The sequence below is a fragment of the Gekko japonicus genome, unplaced genomic scaffold, assembly GCF_001447785.1.
Source record: "Gekko japonicus isolate JY-2015 unplaced genomic scaffold, Gekko_japonicus_V1.1 scaffold428, whole genome shotgun sequence".
Classification (NCBI taxonomy): domain Eukaryota; kingdom Metazoa; phylum Chordata; class Lepidosauria; order Squamata; family Gekkonidae; genus Gekko; species Gekko japonicus.
Genome location: NW_015165842.1, coordinates 480,463 through 502,141, shown reverse-complemented (window position 1 = coordinate 502,141; position 21,679 = coordinate 480,463). Strand labels below are relative to the sequence as shown.

At 47.0% G+C, this 21,679-nt stretch overlaps 1 protein-coding gene across 1 annotated transcript; it reads left to right on the top strand.

Moving 5' to 3' along the window:
- The first annotated feature begins 139 nt into the window (after positions 1-139).
- NHLRC3 (NHL repeat containing 3) lies at positions 140-21,679 on the top strand. The gene is made up of 7 exons (XM_015411013.1): positions 140-285; positions 3,268-3,414; positions 6,915-7,062; positions 9,254-9,454; positions 12,500-12,591; positions 18,748-18,860; positions 20,331-21,679. The coding sequence occupies exons 1-7, from the start codon at positions 184-186 to the stop codon at positions 20,557-20,559; spliced, it is 1,032 nt and encodes a 343-aa protein (XP_015266499.1). The 5' UTR covers positions 140-183; the 3' UTR covers positions 20,560-21,679.

Genomic DNA, 21,679 nt, shown 5'->3' with positions numbered 1-21,679 from the left:
TCATGGGAGTTGTAGTAACTGCGTCCATAATTTTCCATGCTTTGATAGAACGGGAGAACCACATCTCCCGAGATGCTTTGCTTTAATCTCTGTGGGGGCGTTCTCTGGCGTGGGCATGCGCACATCACGCGGAGGCGGTGATGTCTCCTCTGTCCTGAAGAAGTGGGGCGTTAAAGCGCCCTGATGGGGCTGCGCCAGTTTGGCCGCGCTCGGTTGCTTTTGCTGGGAGGGGTTGCCTCGGTTTTGGTGCTGGCAGCTCTGTATGGGCCCGGGCGTGGGTCGCAGGTGGGTTGGCCAGTATAATAGTTATCATAAACTAACAACAGTGACGGTAATTATCATCATTGGTATTATTATTATTGGTCCTAATAAAGGGCTTTCGCGTTTTGCACCAGGGTCTGCTTTCTTAAAAGATTTTTTTTTTGTCTTATTCACCTGTGAATTTGCGTGGGTTTAATAAGTTCACGTATGAAAACTCATATGATAAGCTTGCTAATAGTTCTTTAGCTAGTGGGGAAGCCTAGCTGTAGGTTTATTTTTTATTTTTTTGGAAGAATCATTAGCCAGTTATGGGGCAGGTTGTTTCCTCTGGAGACGCTGTAGATTCTAAGAGGTGAGCTTGCTAATATTTCTTTAGCTAGTGGGGAAGCCTAGCTGCAGGTTTATTTTTATTTTTTTTGAAGAATCATCAGCCAGTTATGGGGCAGGTTGTTGCCTCTGGAGACGCTGTAGATTCTAAGAGGCAGATAGTGCTGTTTCAAAAGTGAGGAAGAGTTTGGGTTGTGACTATAATGGATCTGACAGAACTGATTAGTATGAATCTTAAGTATAACCTGTAACCCTTATTTCTGTAGTGTTCAGAATATTTTTACATGCGCTGCTCTTGTCATCTGTACAATGACCCTGTAAGGTAGGTCGGAATGGCCAGTGTGAGTCTGACGTGAAGAGAGCCTTGCTTGAAGTGAGAGATGGCATTTGAGGGGGGGGGGTACTGCCTGATTGATAGCTCAGTAGCGTTTTGGTTAAAATTGACTTCAAAAAGAGAACAAAGTTTAAGTCCAGTGGCCTTTAAGACCAACAAAGGCTTACTCTATAAGCTTTTGTGTGCAGGCACACTTCTTCAGATACGATGAAGTGGAAATTACCAGTACACACACACACACACACATATATGGCAGATGTAAGATTCAGTCCTGCTTTGTATTCTACCACTGTCAAGAAGCAAGGTTGGTGAGTCCCAGGGACAGAGCCTTTTCTTCTGTGGCCCCAAGGTTTTGGAATGCCTTCCCCAGTGTTTGTGGTATATCTGCTTAGTGCTATTGCTTTTGTATGGTTTGTGTTGGTAAGCCCCATCAGGATTAATTTACCAAGAGAAAGGGATATACATATTTCAAAATAAATAAATTGAACCTGATTGAATGTGGTCATCTGTTTGTTCCAGCTTCCTTCTTCTGGTAGTGACTAGCCAGATGTTTCCAGGAAGCCTATAAGCAGGGCTTGAAGATGACTGCTTTCTCCCATTGTATATTTCCAGCAAGTAGAATTCAGCGTCAAAATTAACTTGCAGCCAGAAGGAAGTATTTCTTCACTGGAAGAATAATTAACATGGGGAATTCACTGCCAGGGGCAAAATGTTTTTTTTCTGTTGTTCAACAATCAATCCATTAGCGTAGATGGCTTTGAAAGGGTTTAGACCAGGAGTGCCCAACATGGTGCCCATGGGCAACTCGGTGCCCGCCAACACTTTTCCTGGATCCCACTAAGTGTTTTTATAGAATGTGAGCAGTGCCTGGTATAGCTTGTGTCCAGCAGTGCTTCTTATAGGCTTTGCAGATTAAAAGACACCCTGCTAAACAGTGCTTCTGCCTTAAATGTTGAAGAGTTACTGTGAGAGTTAAGCATAACCTCGCTCCCAGACGTTTTGTGGTTAGCTTCGCCTCCTGCAGCAGCCATTTTGTAGTTGTGCCCACTGCCCCGTGTCAGAATTCTAAATGTTGCCACATGTTCAGAAAGGTTGAGGGGCCCTGGTTAGACAGATCCACAGAGAAGTCCATCAATGGCTACTAGCCAAGGTAAAAAAGAAGGAACCTCCACATTCTGAAATGGTTAACCTAGGAGTCAACATCAGAGGAAGGCCTTGGCCCCTATGCCCTGTTGGTTCTCCAGAACAGTTGGTTGGTTGGCTGCTGTGTAAAACAGGATGCTGGACTAGTCGGACCACTGATCTGATCCAGTGGGCCTCCTGTTATGTCCTTAAAGTCATACTGCCTCTGACCCTCAACGTTCTGTGTCTGTTGTTGCTCTTTTGCTACATAACTTGTGTAATATTGGGCTTGAACTGGGAGACTTGGGTTCAGATCCCTGACACATGTAAAAACTGCCTGATCTTGAGTCACTCTGGTGGTCCACCTAGCTCTGATGGTAGCGACTCTCCAGGCAGAGAATTATTTTTATCAGTGCTTGCTTTCTAAGATCCTTTATTTATTTGATTTATTTTACTGTATTTATACCCCGCCCTCCCCGCGAACGGGCTCAGGGCGGCTTACACAGGCACAAAGTGCATACAATATGTAAAACAGTTAAAATTCAATATAGATAAACCAGTAAAAATGCAATTCCATCGGAGCACGGCTAAAAGCTCCCAACATCTTGCATAACAGAAGGGGAGGGCTAGGGCCATAATGGAACTGATGGCCATAGAAACCAGAGATCCCCAGCGCGTAAAACGTGCTCTATCACTTAGTCGCAGCACCTCTCTAAGTTTACATATCCCAGTCGTAATTACTTAATTCAGGGGTCCCCGGCCTTTTTGAGCCTGTGGCGCCTTTGGAATTCTGGCACAGCGTGGTGGCCACAGACATAAAATGGCTGCTGCTGAAGGCAGAGTCATCCACAAAAGGGCTGCTGCGGCTTACCTTCAGTCACACAGTGAAGATCCTGGTGCTGTGATAGCCGCTGCCGCCGAAGCAATGTTTTTAAAAATCTGCACAGTCAATCAGAAGCCTTGCTGGGCAAACTCCCCACTTGGCCTTGCTCACTTTTTAAAAACACTTGGCAGGCACTAGGAAAGGGGCTGGCAGGCACATGTATGTACGCAGGCACCAAGTTGAGGACCCCCGGCTTAATGTAATCCCTCACACACACGCTCGTTGGAGGTGGGAGACCCCACCTGTATTTCCCTCCACTCCTGGCAGGTGGGGGGTGCTAAAAGATGAATGCTACTCTCTGAAAAGGACCTGTTTTAACAATCCATCATTTGTTTTAAAGCCTTTGGTGCTGTTCTTTTCTCCCTGGAGGATCGAGAAGCAGCTCTACAAGCTTGATCTCAGCTGGCCTAAATTCCCAGAGCTGTTCACGGGTCAAACGTTTTGTGTTGCTGTTGACCACATCCATGGATTAGTTTATGTGGGACAGGTAAGGAAAGGCAGTGCTCCTTCGTCCTCTCTAGGAGAGGGGATCCAGGGATAGCGTTGGCTGCTAACAGTTGTCGTAGCTGCAGTGATCCTATCTGGTACCAGCGGGGCTCTTTTTGTAGAAAAAGCCCAGCAGGAACTCATTAGCATAATAGGCCACACCCAACAGCAGGGACTCATTAGCATATTGGGCCACACCCCTGACAGCACAGCTCATTAGCACATTACGCCGCACCTCCATGTTACCAGAAGTGTGGTCATCCAGCCACACCCACCTTTTGCTTGTTATTCTGTTGACCTTGTTTGTTGTCAAAACCCAGGGCCTTTTTTTGTAGCAGGAACCCCTTTGCATGTTAGGCCACACACCCCTAATGTGGCCAATCCTAATGAGTTTCTGCCGTTGGGTGTGGCCTATTATGCTAATGAGTTCCTGCTGGGCGTGGCCAACTTGGGAGCCAGCTGGAACTCCGTTCCTGTGCGTTCCTGCCCCAAAATAGCCCTGGGTACCAGAATACCAGAAGGGGGGTCGGTCAGCCCTGAGCATAGAAATCCCCAGTTCTTTGAACTGTTAGAGCCCCCCCCCCCAATTCATGTAAGAGGAACGTTTCCTATGTCTGTGTTGGGAAGAGCTCACATTGTATGCAGGGGGCAGTGGGGGGAGAGCAGACATGCTTCTCTCCAGGATGGGTGTCCTTTCCCTATTTATTTTTGTATGTGTTTATGTATTTATTTATATTTTAGATTTATAAATCACCCAATCCCTGTGTAGACACGGCTCTGGGCGATGTACAACAAAGTTAAAATCAAATACCACGAGTTAAAATTCATAGAGTCAATAAATTCTTAAAATAGTCTCAAGATGTTTTAGTCTGATCCTTTGTAGTGTATCATGCCCTGACAAGGCCGGGCATGTCCGGACTTGCCCAGGGACAAAACCTCAAGCTTCGTATCTAAAGACAATGGGCCAGAAGGATCCTAGCCGGCCCTATCAGATGGCTAGGTCCCAAACCGTGAGGCCAATAGGTCTCTCGGTTACTGTAAATAGCCTATCGGGGAGTGGGGTGTGTTTGGGTGGTGGGTTTCCAAGGGAATATAAACCGGCCTGCGAGCCGGCCAAGGTGTCTTTTGTTCCGGACTAAATAAAGGTATGCTTAGCTGAAATCACTCTCCGCCTGCATACTTTTCATCCTTAAAAACCCATTCTGGACCATGTCACGAGGTGAAGCACGAGGAGGGAAAAACGAAAAAGATGGTAGAACTGGGGAGGGTGCCGGCTGTGATGGAAAAAACGTTACTGCCCTCCGCCAAAAAGCCTGGCGGAACGTCTCTGCCTTACAGGCCCTGCGGAATTGCATCAAGTCCCGCAGGGCCCTGGTGGTGTTTTGTAGAGAGTTCCACCAGGTCGGAGCCAGGACCAAAAAGGCCCTGGCTCTGGTTGAGGACAGCCAGATATCTTTGGGGCCAGGAATCACCAGCATACTGATGTCTAGAGGAAATGTGAAGTGGAAAGCAGGGGCCAGAGTTTTTGGCAAGTTTGGGAGAACTTCCAGAATGGCAAGAGTTGCTGAAAAGGACATTATCATCACAGCAGCCGAGACTGTTGTAATGGTGTTCTTTGGGTTTCTTGCTGCTTCAGCTGCTGACAAACTCTGAACGTGATGGCTCATTCTGAACATTCTCATCGCAGAATCTAGAAGCCAGGTGCGAGAGCCAGTTGCCATTCCATCGTGTCGCAGACAATGCATTTGTGTGTGTGGGGGGGGAGACCCGGCAGTCAGGGCACCTCGGTGTAACCTCTGCCAGTTCCCTTTATCTACGGAAAGCCTTTTAGTCGCCCAAAGGAGAGATATTCCTTACGGACACATTCTCTGGCAGAAAAAGGAGGTTTGGGGCAGTGCATTGAACACATGAAGCCGCCTTATACTGATCCATCACAGCCAGTATTGTCTGCTCAGACTGGGAGCGGGTCTGCAGGGTGTCAAATGGAGGCCTTTCCCATCCCCTTCTGCCAGATCCTTAGTGGAGTTGCGGGGGAATTGAACCAGGGACCTTCTGCATGCCGAGCAGATGCTTTGCCACTGAGCCATGGCCCCTCCCCTGTTCTTTTCTAAATTTTATTGGACTTCTTTTCTCCCTCTCTCTCTCTCTCACCTCCTTTTCAGTCCACTTGCCGAATAGGGCTGCTCGGCATAACAAAGGTGAAACTGGAAGAAGCTAGCAATCCACCACCGGTGGTTCCACCCATAACCTAGGTTGTCTTCCTGGCCTAGGAAATATGAGGCTTCGTCTTCATAGAGATGGTGCTTCGGCTAACGTTACATTTCCCGAAACGAGGCTGTCCCAACGTTGGAGGTTTAGGATTTAGCTTTCTGTTTATGTATATCTGGGTCAGGCTGCTTGAACTTCAGCAGTATTTCTCCAGGGCTGATTTCACACTAGGGCTGCCTCGCTGTGGTATCGCCATTTGCCCTGGTTCTATTGGTCAATTTCACACCCGAAGCTGCGCGGCTGATTTTGACCCGCAGCTTCGCCCGATTTCCTCCGCAGTTTCGTTGATCCTCAAAAAACAGGCTCACGAAACTGTGGGGGAACTTGGGCAAAGCCGTGGGTCAAAATCAGCCGCGTGGCTTCGGGTGTGAAATTGACCAATAGAACCGGGGCAAACGGCGGCACAACAGCGAGGCAGCTCTAGTGCGAAATCAGCCCAGGTATAAATGAAGAGAGGAAGGTGGACGCCTCTATTCTTGGCTTGCGCTTTTCTCAGAGGTATCTGCTTTTGACAGAAGCAGTTTCAGATTAGAGAGGGATCCTGTCAGCCAGTTCTCAGCAAAGAACTGCAATACTGAACGCTGGCTGTTATGCACTGTTCCAGGTAGTCGGGCTTACCAACAGTTTGCTTATAGCAGGTTTTCAGTAAGCATCCCGGTAAAATGGGCAGTGAGAAGGATTTGATCAGGAGCTGCGGTGGCTCAAGTGGTTAATACGCTGAACTGCAGGCTGTGGAAGGTCGGTAGTTCAGCAGTTCGAGACCCGAGTGTGCCGCATGACGGAGTGAGTTCCCATCTCTAGTTCCAGCTCCTGCCAACCTAGCAGTTCGAAAGCAAGAAAGTGCAAGTAGATAAATAGGTACCACTTCGGTGGGAAGGTAACAGCGTTCCGTGCGCCTTGGTGTTTAGTCATGTGTGTGCTTAGTCATTGCCGGCCACATGACCACGGAAACGTCTTCGGACAGCGCTGGCTCTTCGGCTTTGAAACGGAGATGAGCACCGCAACCCTAGAGTCGGATTCGACTGGCTTTCAAGCAAGGGAATCTTTACCTTTACAGCTCCCCCCCACACACACCTTGACAAATAGAAATGGTGGGAAAGAACTACTTTCCAGGGTCGTTAAGGGAAATGAGAATATATTGTGTTCCTATAAGGGGTTGAGAAATGCCTAGGATTTCCCACTGCAATAGCTGAACATGACTGGTCATCTTTCGTTATGTCTGTGTATCTCCAGAGGGGCGATCATGTGCCAAAGGTCCTAGTGTTTTCGGAGGAAGGCTATCTCTTACAAGCATGGAATACTACCCTCGAAATGCCCCATGGCATCTTTGCACTGAACACAGCCAATGATAGTTCAGTGTGGATCACAGATGTTGGAACAGGTAGGTAGAAATGTTACCGTGGAACAAAACCGTGGCTTGTGTCTTTGCGTTACTGCCTCCCCTGCCCTCTGCGGCTCCAAATGCTTCCCAAAATGTTGCTCCGGGGGAGGACAGGGGAGCCTCCCCCAACAGCATTAGGAGCAGTCAGAGGTCTATACCGTGGAATCAGTAAAAGTCGGCTTCCTTTTCCATTCGTTGAAATCCCCTAATGGATCCATGCCAGTGATTTTATAATATCCAGTTGCGGGTTCAGTGTAACTTCAGTACGGTTCACCCAGAGTGCCCACCTACAACTCAATCAACCATCCACTGCATTCAGCTTTGAAAAAGCAATTTTATGCCCGAACGTTTAGATGGAAAACACCAATGGTTAAATTGGGCAGCAAACATTTGTTGGTTTTTTGGACAGGGGAAAAGACAAAGGAAGTGTGGTACTCAGCTAGGAAAACATTTTTCCATCGTGATGGGTAGATAACTATGACCAGGCCCTCTGCATTTCCTTGGAAATGTTTTCTCATATGTAATGTTTCAGAATGTAGTCTCCCAGGTTTATGCGGCTTGCTGACTTTCAGCTTTTAAGCAACAACTATGCACTGTATTAATTCAGATTCTTTAGATGTTCATAAAAATGTTGGAAGATGTCGGAGAGGTGGCAGGTATTCAGATTTCCAAAATCCTTCGATGGCATACAGAATAAACTAGGACAGATCACAACATTGTCAAAATAAGAAAAGTAAAGAAGAGAGACTTACACAGTTAACCATCCACTGCATTCAGCGGATGTTTTTTTTAATCACAAAGGGAATCAATTAGTCCCCGCTGCTCTGAAAGTTTTTAACGCCAAAGTAGGTGCCCAATTGTTACATGGTATCCCATTATGAATTGGCACTTTTGATTGTTCCTTGAAACGTACCCAAGCCAATTTTCTTTGCAGAATTCTGGGAATGCCGCATTGTGTGCCATATGCAGCCCGATGCCTGGGAACTGGACAGGCCCTAGTCGAAACTAGGGTATGGCCTTTAACTATTTAATATTGGTTGCAAATGCATTATAATTCTGATCCTGACAGCCTTATTTTCCAAATGCTTTCGGAGGTGGCAGGTACAAAGATTAGTGGGGGGTGGGGGGAATAGGTGGCACCCCGTGTAAGGCTGCCAACCCCCAGGGGGTACCTGGAGATTGCCTGCTTTTGCACGTGACCGCCAGACAACCAAGATCAGTTCCCCTGATGGCTGCTTTGGAGGGTGGACTCTATGGCATTATCCCAAGAACTGAAACCATGGTAACCCTCACCTCCTTTTCTAGGCCTACTGTCCAAGGTTTCACGTTTACTTTAACATCTCCCTCTACCAAAGGAGCATTAGATAAGTTAGGGATCTTTGTGCTCTCCCTAACTCATCTCGTGATCCTTTGATACAGGGCGATGTTAAAGGAAAAGAGAAACCTATGGCATTATTCCCTGCTGAGGTCCCTCCCCTCTCCAAACCTTGCCCTCCCCATTGGGTTGCTGGCTCTCTCCTGGCAACCGACAGGAGATGGAGGGGGGGGCTTACCGGGAGCAGGAGGGAGGTCCAGCCAATGTGCAGTGATGTGCCTAAGTCACTGTCCATGGTACCTGGAAGTGACATCATCATGTTGTGGACGATGGGGATGATGCTCTGGTATATGGGCAAAAACTCAATGGTACATTTGGCTTCTTCCATAGAATTTTTGCCCAAATACCAGAGCATCACCCCAACGTTCCCAACGTGACAATGTCTCTTCCGGGTCACATAGGCAGTGTTGTAGACGTGTTGCTGTACATTGGCTGGATCTCACTCTTTTGGGGGGTAAGTTCCCCCCCACCAGCCAGCTGATTGGTGGCGGGGGCAGTGGGGTCGGCAGCAGGGGACCCCTGCCTCCCCTGGGGGGGGGGTGTCCAGCAACCCTGCCTCCATTGGGGGGGGAGCAGTCTGGCAACCCTAACTTCCCAGCTCCACTCGCAGAATCTCCAGGTATTTCCCAACCCTGAGCTGGCAGCCCTAACAGAATGCAATGTGAGACAGAGCTTCAATGTGTACTTTGGATGCAGAAATCCCTGTCAGTGCCCTCTCTAGTTCCTGTCCCGTTGCAGATGAGCGCACTCTGAATGACATCCTGCACAGCGGAAATGCCATTTTACTGAAATGTCTTTGCCTTTTTCTGAATGCAGGTGAGTACGGACACACAATTAAGCAGTACAGTCCTTCAGGCAAACTCCTTCAAGTCCTAGGTATCCCAGGAGTAGCGGGTTCAGGGACGAACCCCGTCCAGTTCGATCAGCCAGCAGAGATTTATGTGGAACACACTGGAGATATCTATGTTGTGGACGGCGATGGGGGGATGAATAATCGCCTGCTCAAACTGACAGAAGGTGAGAAGGGGAGTGTAAATGTGGCATATATAATCTTTCAAACTGCCTCAGGCTTGTAGCATATTTTTGGCTTCCTTAGAAATATAAAACTCAGTAGTGATGTTCAGCTGCTTTCGGTTCTAGCTGACCCACAGTGCAGTCCTAATAGAGTTCCACCCTTCTAAGCCCGCTGAAGTCAGCAAGGCTTACGGTGCAACAAAGTTGGGATCTTGTAGGAAGTGAGAATGAGCAAGAAAACAGATGATTTATTTGCTGATCCACCATGTTTTTAGCTTCTGTTAGAATTAGGAATGAAATTTGAACAAATAGCAGAAGGATTTCCCAGTGACGCTCTCATACTCATTGCCATGTTGGGTGGCCGGTCCAACATAAATAGTTATGGAAGAAAGTAACAGTGTGCACACCACCATGTCAGGTTGACATCACGTTCCTGGGTGATCTCTCTCTTCAACTCGATTCAGTCCTGGTCTCTCTCTATAGGGTCCTGCAGGACTCCCTTCTTCTAGGAGCTGGCATATTAGCAGAATACATTTGAAACCAGTCAGACGGCAATCTTCAAACTCTGTCTCTTTTTTGCTGACTCATCAGAGACGTGTGTCTTCCCATTTTTGCTGACTCCATCTTTCATTATCTGGAGTGCTGACTCTGCCTTTCCCATCCTGTTGCCTGGTCTTCTTTGCTGGTGGCCTTCGCACTTCGACTCTAGAGAGCCAGTTTGGTGTAGTGGTTAAGTGTGCGGACTCTACTCTGGGAGAACCGGGTTTGATTCCCCACTCCTCCACTTGCACCTGCTGATGTGACCTTGGGTCAGTCACAAGCTCTGGCACAGCTGTCCTTGAAAAAGAGCAGTCTCTGTCAGAGTTCTCTCAGCCCCACCCACCTCACAGGGTGTCTGTTGTGGGGAGGGGAAGGGAAAAGAGTTTGTAAGCCGCTCTGAGACTCCAAGCGAAGGGCGGGGTATAAATCCAATCTCTTCTCTTCTTCTTCTTCTTCTTGTTGCTTCATCTTGTAGCTGTTCTTCTCAGACTTCCGTCTCTTCTTATCTCTGCTACTTCCTCTTATCCTCTTTCAGGGGCCTTTTTGGATCTCTCACAGTCACTTGACCTGCCATTCATTCTTCTGCCTAGACATGGAGTTACAGAAGTTAGAAGTTCAACCCAGAATTCATTCATGGGTCATTTAAGTCATTTTGAGCACAGGCTGACCACAAGAGGGGTGTGACTCTGCTTAGAGTCGCACTGCTGGTGAGCAAGAGTGGGCATTATTTGCCCTGACCTGGGTAGCCCGGGCAAGCCCGATCTCGTAAGATCTTGGAAGCTAAGCAGGGCCGACCCTGGCAAGTATTTGGATGGGAGACCTCCAAGGAATACCAGGGCCGAGAGGCAGACTATCAAGCCATTTCTCTGAACGTCCTCCATGCCCCAGTAGGAGTCGCCAGACTCCATGCCATGACTTCCAGGCACACACACAAATGCACACACTCACACTCAAATGCAAAAATGCCCCCAAAAGAGTGGTCATTTCTGTATTATTTCCTCTCTACAATGGTCAAGCTGAATGAGGCTGGGGATCCTTTAATGGTAACCTTCAGGGGCTCACTGCCCTGATCCGGATCAGACAGGGAGGGGGGAGTGGCGTTTCATTTCATCCTTCCCTGCTATTTGCCTATTAAGAACAGAAGACGGGCCCTGCTGGATCACACCAGTGACTCATCTTGTCCAGCCTCCTGTTGAAATTGTTCCGTGCGGCCTTCAAAGAGGAATAGGAGAGGCCTGTGTTCCAATCTCCCCTCCCCCCCCCCCCCGAGATGATAACAGGATGGCGTGGTAATTGTGGCTTCTGTCAGAGAAATCTTTGAAGAGGGGTAATACCCCCCCCCCAAAGTAGAGGCTCCTAAATTGAATCCTGCACAACTTTTTGTTAATAATGAGGAGGAGAAAACATTTTCTTAATGGGGTTGTTTCTGCTGACAGAAAGGGCCCCAGGGGTATTTTTGCCAGTTCTCTTCTGCTGCAGATGTCCAAATTGCCCCTCGTGCTATTCCTGTAGTCCCCTGTCCCCCAGGAGCAATGTTTTGGGGTGATGAGTGGGCTGCAGCAGGAAGGAGGAGGCAGCAAAATCCATTCTGCTAAGGGAAGTTACTGCTCTTAGGATGGAGCCTGTTGCTGAGATCTAGTCTCCTGGTTTTACAAAAGTAAGTCGAACCACTCTGCTTATAAGGAGAAGTAGGGGGAAAGCGCAGTTTTATTCGGAACAGAGCGCTTCCCCCCCGTTTCCAGTTCTGTAGGGATTCTCTTCATTGCCTGGCTTTGGGGTACTTCTAGCTGGTTCTGCAAAGCTGTTAAGCTCGTCTGCCTGAAGTCTAGCTGATTTGTTGATCTCTCTGCCACATGCTTTATGTCCTGATGCAATCTCCCAAATACGAAGAGAACTATTGATTTGTGGGGGTTATTGACAAATGTTAAGTGGCCATAGAGCTTAAATAATACTTTCTACATGGTAGCTGTGGACCATAATCTCTGGATCTTGAAACAGAAAGATTAAAATGCTTATTCAAACAGCTTTCAGAGTGTTTGCCGTAATCTGATTGCGCTGGCTATGGCAGTAATGCAGGGAGAATTATTCAGCAGAAATCTAGACCTTCAGATGTGCTGTGTGGGTGAACGCATCTAAAAAGAACAAAGCTTGGTTTTGTTTTAAAAGCCACATGAATTAATTTCCCCCCCTACTATTACACCACCTTCATAGTTTCCTTGAACGAAATACTTCCATGTGTCTGAGTGCTTATTCTGTAGCTGACGTACAATAAAACAAGTATAACGTGCACAAAATAATAAGAGTGGGCTTAAAATTAGAATTAAACCGTCTTTCACTGGCAAACCTTTCTCAGATAGCAGGAGGAGCCCTGTTGATGATGAACTTGCGTCCAGTTTGAAATGCTTCTAAAAAAAGATTAAGACAAGAAAGTTGTCTGTTTTCATACTCTTCTTTAATTGTAAACACGGAGGTTGGTGTGGTGTTTTATCGATCGCTGTCTCTTCACAGACTTGAAGACTCTATGGTTGCGTGGGGAGAATGGTTCTGGCACAGCCCAGTTCAGGATTCCACACAGCGTAACAGTGGATTCTTTTGGACGGGTAAAGTACCAATGAGATCTGTGATAGAGTTTGATAGAATCACCCAGAATCACTCACACAACTGGAATTTTTAACCAAGCGCTGTGAATTGGAGCTTTCTATAGTATAAGTTCTATTCTCTGCGGAGAGCCAGTTTGGTGTAGTGGTTAGGAGAGCGGACTCTAATCTGGGAGAACCGGGTTTCATTCCCCACTCCTCCAAATGCAGCTGCTGGTGTGACCTTGGGTCAGTCACAAGTTCTCAGAGCTGTTCCCTCAAGAGCAGTCCTCGAAAGAGCTCTCTCAGCCCCACCTACCTCACAGAGTGTCTGTTGTGGGGAGGGGAAGGGAAAGGAGATTGTAAGCCGCTCTGAGACTCCAAGTGAAGGGCAGGGTATGAACGTAGTCTCCCCTTCCTCCTCCTCCTCCTCCTCCAATTTCTTTGTTGGGTCATAGGTTTTGACCTGTGTTTGAATAGCTGGGGTTCTGCCTGTTCTTCTGTTGTTGTACAGTAACCCTCTGTATATGCCTCAATGGGTTAGCCTTTGTTTAAAAAGTGTGTCCCCAGATTTTCCTGACGTGGTTCTTATTCATTGTCTGTAATCTTTGCATTCCATTTTAATTTATTATTATTATTTTTGCATGCCTGGAAGACCCCTGTTGGATCAGACCAGTGATCCAGCATCCTGTTTTGCACAGTGGCCAACCAGCTGCCTGGGCAGGTCAACAAACAGAGCAGAGAGCCCCAGGGCCTCCCCTCACGTTGCCTCCCAGCACTGGGTCTCAAGAGCTTTGCTGCCTCTGAAGACGGCACGCAGAGTTATTCCTGGCAAGGGCCGCTGATTTCAATGGAGTAACTCCGCGTCAGACTGTGCTGCAGGTCACACAGAGACGTGCACTTACACGTTAAGGACCGTGCATACATAGAAAAGTAAACTCGGCTTATGGTTTTGCACCAGGCGAAATGGATAAAAGGCAGCAGTTTCTGCGCCAGCCCACACAAAGGGAGCCTTCCATGAAGGGCTGTGGGTGTTGGCGGCTAGATGCTGGTCTCCTTGTGGTTCTTTTAAAGGAGGGGGGCAGTTTGCAAAAGGGGCCCCCCACCGAGGTTAGTGCAGCAGACTCCCGTTGTGATCCTTGGCAGGCACAAATGCCTTGAAGCTGGCCCACGAGTCCCAAACCGTAGCACAGTTATTACAGGAGGAAGGACGGCGTTTGGGCTGTGCGCCTACTTGAGGTAGATGCCAAAGATGTGTCCTGAGGCAGGGAGCGATTGGGATGAGAATAAGCAGTTGGCAGATGAGGGTGATAGTGGAGCGATTTTGTGCAATTCCTCCCCCCCCCCCCACTGCTGCCCTCTGTGCCCTGTGGCATAAGGCTGGGCCAACACCCAGCTTCACCTTTTTGGGGAACTTGGCAGCTGAGAAGGTGGGGGAAATGTCTGAATTCCTCCCATTCACAGGTCACCCATCATTTTTTTTCTGGGTCACTCCCATTTGCACAATTCGCACAATTGCACTCATATCACAGGCTAGCAAGGTCATGCTCAAGATCCTACAAGCTAGGCTTCAACAGTACGTGGATAGAGAACTGCCAGAAGTACAAGCGTCAAACATTTATAGCCTTTTACCCTTAGAGTTTAAATTTAACTGTCTAGTAACAGTACCCCCAGTCATCCCCAAGAACCAAAGTTCTCAGAGGCACAATTCAGAGTCCTTCAGCCTTTACTTCTTCTTTTCCCTTCTTCACCTTTTTGGGGAACGTGGCAGCTGAGAAGGTGGGGAAAATGTCTGAATTCCTCCCATTCACGGGTCACCCATCTTTTTTTTTTCTGGGTCACTCCTATTTGCATGTATGCGAGTGTCAGCAAACAGTTCTGAATGGTTGGTGGGGCCAGATTTAGGTTTGCAGTTAATCTCCTGGTTTGTCCCCTGCCTGAGAGAGATCCAGCTGTCTTCGACTAGAGTGGAACTCTCTGCCAGAGAACATCCATGCCCTACGGGACTTAGCTACCTTTCCGTAGGGCTTGTAAGGCAGAGATGTCCCACCAGGCATTTAGCTGAGGACAGTGAGGGTTTGGCACTCTTATACTCCCACCTCCCCTTTTATTCCTACATATCCCCTCCACCCAGGGGGGCTGGTGGAAACTAGAGTTTTCCCATCATCATGGATTTAGTGTTGTTCGTATGATTGTTTTTAATTATCTTGATGCTGTTTCAATTCAATTATATCGTATTTGCCTTTGATGCAAGCCACCCTGGGCCCTGCTAGCAGGGAAGGGCGGCCAATAAATCAGACATAATGATAAATAAATAAATCCGAGCTTTAATCATTGCTTTCGACCTATTTACATTGGCACAGATGCTGGTTATCCTAACATTTCCAACTCCATCCTTGTATTTTTAAAAACATCTAATTTCCACCTAATTTTAGCTATAAGCTTGCTGTGTTAACGTGCTTCAGAGTGAATGCATATGGTTCTTTAAAGGTAAAGGTGCCCTTGCTCGAAAGCCAGTCGAATCCGACTCTAGGGTTTCCAAGCCGAAGAACCAGCGCTGTCCGAAGATGTTTCCGTGGTCATGTGGCCGGCATGACTAAACACCAAGGCGCACGGAACGCTGTTACCTTCCCACCAAAGTGGTACCTATTTATCTACTTGCAATTTCTTGCTTTCGAACTGCTAGGTTGGCAGGAGCTGGAACTAGAGACGGGAGCTCACTTTGTCATGCGGCACACCCGGGTCTCGAATTGCTGAACTACCGACCTTCCACAGCCTGCAGTTCAGCATCTTAACCACTTGAGCCACCGCAGCTCCTTTACAGCAGTTTTAATTTGCTTTGGGAAACTAGGTGGTGGAAAGTGCCCATGAGGTTTTCAAGGCAAGAGGCAATGGAGAGGTGGTTTCCCATTGCCTGCCTCTGCCTAGCAACACTGCCTGGACTTCTTTGGCAGTCTCCCCTCCAAATACTAACCAGAGCCAACCCTGCTTAGCTTCTGAGATTTGACGTGATCGGGCTAGCCTGGGCCATCCAACTCAGAGCTTGGAAACTGAGAGGGAATCGTTTGATTTAATGTGGTCTCTGAATTGCAGACATAGGTAAAACGCGACTGGTGAATCGCCTAGCATTAACTGCAAAGGATCCAGTGACTGTAAAGTACGGGCATTCCTAATGAGAAGATGACAAGGAAGTAAACTCTTAGCATTGTGTGTAGGACTGTAGGAACTCTCTTTTTTTTTTTGCATTACTTTTTGAAGGTGAACTCACTAAATGAGCATTTAATGTTTCAGTGAAATTACAGTACATCCTTTGTTTTTCCAAATGTGCTTATCTTGGGGGTCTACAAAGAAAAAATCCGGTTTCAGACACACCGGCCTTGGAAGTAGATATTAATATTGCATCAGTTTTACGCCGGTCCCTGACACTGCATTTTGTGTCTGCGTATGTAATAAATCACATGTTTGCAAATGTGTGCTCATTCAGCCAGGAGGATTGACTGCTGCACCTCAGAGAACATGCATTGCACTGCAAGTCTGGGTTTGCTGTCAAATCAAGATAGTGGGAGTTTTTATCCTTGCATCCTGATGGAATTGAATGTTTAACTGTTTTTATCTATTTTATATACTGTATGCACTTGTGCCTTGTGTAAGCCGCCCTGAGCCCGTTTGAGTGTAAAGAAGTAAAAGATTGGGAGGGCACAGACCTCTTAACACATGTTCTTATTCTAATTTGCACAGAAATGCATAGCTGGAGGCCTCCTTTAGCCACTTGTTTATTTCATGTTATAGCTATGCAATTTCATTGTATTTTACACACATCATTATTACATACATTTTACACACATACGTTTGCATAAGCACACTCTGTCTTGCAGAATGAAAGATGGGTGGCCACAGCCACCTGAAGCAGTAACTCTATAAGGCTTTTGTACTTGGTAGGGAAAAATAACACTTGGGAAATAAAAGAACACTTAAGCATTGAAGGCATAACATAACTGCTGTGCTTAATACATTTTGATAATTAAAAACACCCCTCCTGAATTCAGCAACTTTTAAAAATATTATAATACATATATGAATAAAATTACGTTGACACTATGTGATCTGTCTTGAGTCTCCGCAAGCAAACACATCTTGAAAGGAGAGAATGCCTCCAGATGACAATGCCTGCTATGACACACAAGTACTTCAGCCTCCTCTGCTCCCCCAAGGAAAATATGCCTTTTGCTCTGGAACAGTGGGAGTTTTTATCCTTGCATCCTGATGGAATTGAATTTTTAGCTGTTTTTATCTATTTTATATACTGTATGCACGTGTGCCTTGTGTAAGCCGCCCTGAGCCCGTTTGTGGGAAGGGTGGGGTATAAATGCAATGAAATAAATAAATAAATGTTGCCTTTCTATCCATTCACGGCCACCAAGGCCACTAAGAGTTAAAACAATGTATAATAAGAACACATCTTAAAAACAGTGGATGTTGGCCCTGACCTGGGTAGCCCAGGAAAGTCCAATCTTGTCAGATATCGGAAGTTAAGCAGGGCCGACCCTGGCAAATATTTATGGATGGGAGACCTCCACAGAATACCGGGGCTGGGAAGCAGAGGCAGGCGATCAAGCCACTTCTCTGAACGCCCTCCAGGCCCCAGTAGGAATTGCCAGAGGTTGCCATGACTTCCAGGCATGCATACATGCACACACACAAAATGCAATAAGTAATAATGATAATGAACATTGTTTTTAACTTCTGGGTCTATTTTAAGTTCTGATTTTAAATTGTTTTAATGATCTGTTTCTGGGTTGGTTTTAATGGCGTTTAAGATGAGGTTTTAATTTGTTTTTAATCTGTTCGCCACCTCGGTGGCCCCGTGAGGGCAGAAAAGCAGGGTAAAAAAAATCTTATTAAATAAGTAACAACACAATAAAACCAAAACTAAAATACATATGCTGGGAACACATTAGTTAAAATGCAGAGCAGGAAGCAGGGGTCACAGGACGGGACAAAAAAAGTTTTCACCTGCTGGTTGGAAGCAGTGACAGAAGGGGATGGAGACCGATCTCCCTGGGGAAGAGTCCTGTTGCCGTGCCACAACTGAGAAGGCCCTTAACAGGAAGGGACACTCCAAGCAGGGCCTCAGAAGGTGACCTTAGCAGGGAATAGGCAGTCCTCCTTTCTCCTTGTTATCTGTGTGATGCTGGGGTTGATGCAGAGAAAAACAGTTGGGGGTGTTATGTACGTGGACCACCACCAGGGGTCCACGGAAAAGCCAGAGCTTGGATCCGAGAACAATGGAAACTTCGGATCCTGGATTCCCCAGCCCCAACCAATAGCCACCTTGGCGGGACATTCAAACCCTCCAATGGGATTGGGGGTGTGTGTGTTGGTGGATATGTATATAGTTGGCCCTGTTGGCCGTTAGAGTTAGTCTTTGTTTGTGTGAAGTACAATAAACGCGTGCTACAGTATGTCGTTGTCCGAGTCCTCCATGCGGCGAACCCAGTACTTTTCAGGGGGACCAGCTGGAAGGAAATACCAACCTCCACTTGCCCCCCCCCACTCTTGCATTGTCTCCTTTCTCCCCCCACTTGCCATGAGTGTAGATTCCCTCCTCCTCTCCTGCTGCCCCCTCCTTCCACTTTTCCGTCTTCCTCCCCAGCCTCTGCACTTCCTCCACCCTCCTACCATCTCCGTGCTCTGTTTCCAGCTGCTGTACAATGTTTATGGTGGTTACTAGGCAACCTCCAAAATGGCAGCCAGGAGCTCTGTAAGAACAGAATCCCCAGGTTTACAGGAATATCAGAGCATGAAAGAAAAGGGTGGGGAGCTTTTAAAAATGCTCAGGCTTTGCTCTGGCAGCCTGAGGCATTTTTAAAAGCTCCCCACCCTTTTCTTTCATGCTCTGATATTCCTGTAAACCTGGGGATTCTGCAGAGTTTATGGAAAAGTCCCTCCCCATCTATGGGTGACTGCCCTTTATGATTTCCTTGCATGCTCAGGGTGGAACATGTTCAGAATGAAATATATAAATTAATACTTGCCTGTTATCTGTAACAAGTTGTGATAATTTACACCAACCTGTTTAATACTCAGCTGATACAATCCACTATAGACATATTCGTAAAGTAGTTTTGTATATGTAGACCTGCCAAGGTATTTTTTAAGGTATTTGGTTTGTGTGAATAGGTATGGGTCGCCGACAGAGGCAATCAGAGGATCCAGGCGTTTGACAAAACCACAGGGGAATGGCTGGGATCTTGGAGCGACTGTTTTGTAGAAGATGGCCCTTATTCCGTCAGGTATTGTATCTGTCCCATTCAATTGTGGGCAGCTGTGGAGGGGAATCTTCTCACTTAATCAGGCTACCACCGAGCATGAAGAATTTATTTGTAATGTGGGCAATTGGGAGCCCATGTTTGATTCATTCTTTTTTTTTGCTGGGCACACCTGTCTCCAAACACTGAAGAACACATGCCATATTGAGCTGACACTATTGTTGACACACGGTCATGCGAAATACAAAGAACTCTTCCTGGTATTTTATAGGAAGACTTACCTAGCACATCCACCAAGATAATTCACATATTTTTTCATAACAACTGCCCTTTATGTGAATATGGGTGTGTGTGTTTTGATAACCCGGTTCCTTTAATCCGGGCCAGTATTTTAGACAGCCCTGGCCCACTCTAGGACTTGGTGTGGGCAGGAAACAGGAGAAAGGACGTTGTCACTGCAGCTCCAGACAGGGAAAGAACCGGACTTCCTAAACTGTACTCCTGTTTGAAACTATGTGTGCTGCCTCCTTGTTTCGATGCCTGGCCATTAAGGACACAACAATAGGATGCCAAATAACGAGATCGACCTTGATCCTTTCATTATCAAGTAGAATATTTGCATGATAAAGGTCTGATTCAACTGTTCAAATGGGGCTTAAATCTGTAAAAGAAAAAAAAGGATTAAAAAAAATTGTTGCCTGGTATATAGGTGTGTCATTGCGTGTGCGTCCATCATTTTTGAGCTCTTGTCTGCAGCTCTTCGTTCTAACGTTTTAGTAGTTGGATTTTTTTCCCTGTCTAAAACCTGTTGTGTGAGATAGACCTGCCCGATTGGATGACTGAACTAAAGTTGTTTAAGCATGCCGGTGGTCCCACACAGCTGCATGGAAGGTGCATCCTGGCTCTGCAATTCACTGTTGTCCTAGAACCTTATGAACGGTCTCACCCGTGTGCCTGCTTTCCATTGTGATGCTCTTTCCTACTAAGTCATTGAGACTGTTGTACCTAGGAGCAAACTGTGGGGCTAGCAGATTCACAATGATGTCAGGCCCTACTCATCAGGATGTAGGCCATTTGTCTTAGGTGAGAGTGTTTCTATCTGTGTGTACGGTTTTTTCATGAGAGAGCGAGCTGAAAATGTTTACGAGAAAGGCTCAGATCCCATAACAGTCGTTTGTGAGTAGAAAATGCTATTGTCAGCTTCATCTCCTGTCTATATCTCCCTCCAGAGTGCCTTCAGAGTGCTGGGAGATCCTCCAGATGCGCTGTCTCTTGACTTGGGGCAACTGTTAGGATTATTACGGGGGGAGGGGGGGTGCGCCTCCAGAACAGCTCCGACAGGTGCAGGAGAAAACCAGCGTCCTCCCCTGCATACAAACAGACTTGCCTTTCTGCTAAATACAGTGGGATCTTTGTATCCAAGATGAATTATATCACTCTCTTCCCCCCCCCCCATTCTTTAAATGGTTTCTCTTTCTTTTTCCCCCCTGCTAGGTTAACTGCCGACGAGAAGTATATGATCACAGCTCAACTGAACATCGACAGAGTGTTAATCTTGGCTGCCCCACCTGTAGGTTCAATCGGAGATTGTGTGGTGGTGGACACGATTCAGCTGGCAGCGAGAGTCAGGCCCCACCTTCTGGATATCAGCATGAAAAGCGGAGCGGTCTACGTGGCAGAAATCGGGGCTCAGCAAGTCCAGAAATACGTGCCTTTGGACTAACAACTTCTTTCACGCTGCACAGGGGGCTTCTGGACACGCTTGCTTCTCTGGGATCGCCATTGGGGGGGTGGGAAAAAATCAATGGATTGCAGCGTGAGAATACTTGAATTGCACTTTTTCTGTGCCTGTTTCAGAGACTGATTCTTTGTAGTTTTTAAAAACTGGGCTTTCCCCCCCAGGATGTGTCGAAAGGGTATACTGCTGTTTTCAAGGGGTATATCGCTACTTTCAAACCATACAAGGGTAAATCCCAACATGGTGGTTGACACTCATGGCTGCCCCAAAAGGAGTTCTAGTCGAGTACAGCTCCATGAGTCAGTCAATATCTGGAAAAGGTTATGTCTGCATGTGTCACTGGCAGTTACTTGGTAGCTGGACATGCCCAGTTAAGTGGCAGTACTTGATTTAGTGTTCAAGTGGGAGAAGGTACATGGATCATCTGGTTGGAGCACCAAGGCTGTAGGAATGATTGTGCTGCGTGTGTGCACTTCAGACAACACAGCTTCCTGGTGGTCTGAAGAATGGCCAAGGAATTCAGGTCTGTGTCCTACCAAACCAGACTCTTACATGGTGGCTGTTACGGATCTGTGAGAGGAATGTAGTGTATGTTATTATATGTACATTCTTTTTAGACTGTATGCTTTTATTAAGACGGTGCTGGTCACGTATGGAGAGGCAGGCTGTAAACCTTGGAAGGGTTAGAAGGAGCTGCAGGAACAGACGAGCACAGGAAAGCGTGTACACTCGGTCTTTGGGTATACATTCAAGGCGACAAGCAGTTCATCTTGCAGGAACGCCTTGGGCTGGGAGCTGAACCAGTGTCGGATGACCTGGAAGCCTTCGTTTCTCAGAAATAAACAGCTTGAGCCCATGATTTTGTCTCTCGTTTGTCAGAAATGGCACGATAGCCGTTCCTAAGAAGGACAAGGTTCATTAAACATTCGGGAGGGGAGCAGGAAGCTAGAAGGCGGCCAGAGAAAGAGCGGCGAAAGAACCACAGAATAGAAAGCAAGTGTCTGAACAATGGGGGTTAGCCTATCAGTATGCAAAGGCAGGGGGGTTATGGGGGTTAGCCAATAAATATGGGAGTTTGCCGATAAATATGCAAGGATGGAGACTA

Bases quoted from the DNA above. Each gene is read 5' to 3' on its own strand.
- NHLRC3 (XM_015411013.1), top strand. From the start codon at position 184: ATGGGGCTGCGCCAGTTTGGCCGCGCTCGGTTGCTTTTGCTGGGAGGG. The intron at 3,415-6,914 runs GTAAGGAAAGGC...GTGTATCTCCAG, and splicing joins GATTAGTTTATGTGGGACAG to AGGGGCGATCATGTGCCAAA. The intron at 7,063-9,253 runs GTAGGTAGAAAT...TTCTGAATGCAG, and splicing joins GATCACAGATGTTGGAACAG to GTGAGTACGGACACACAATT.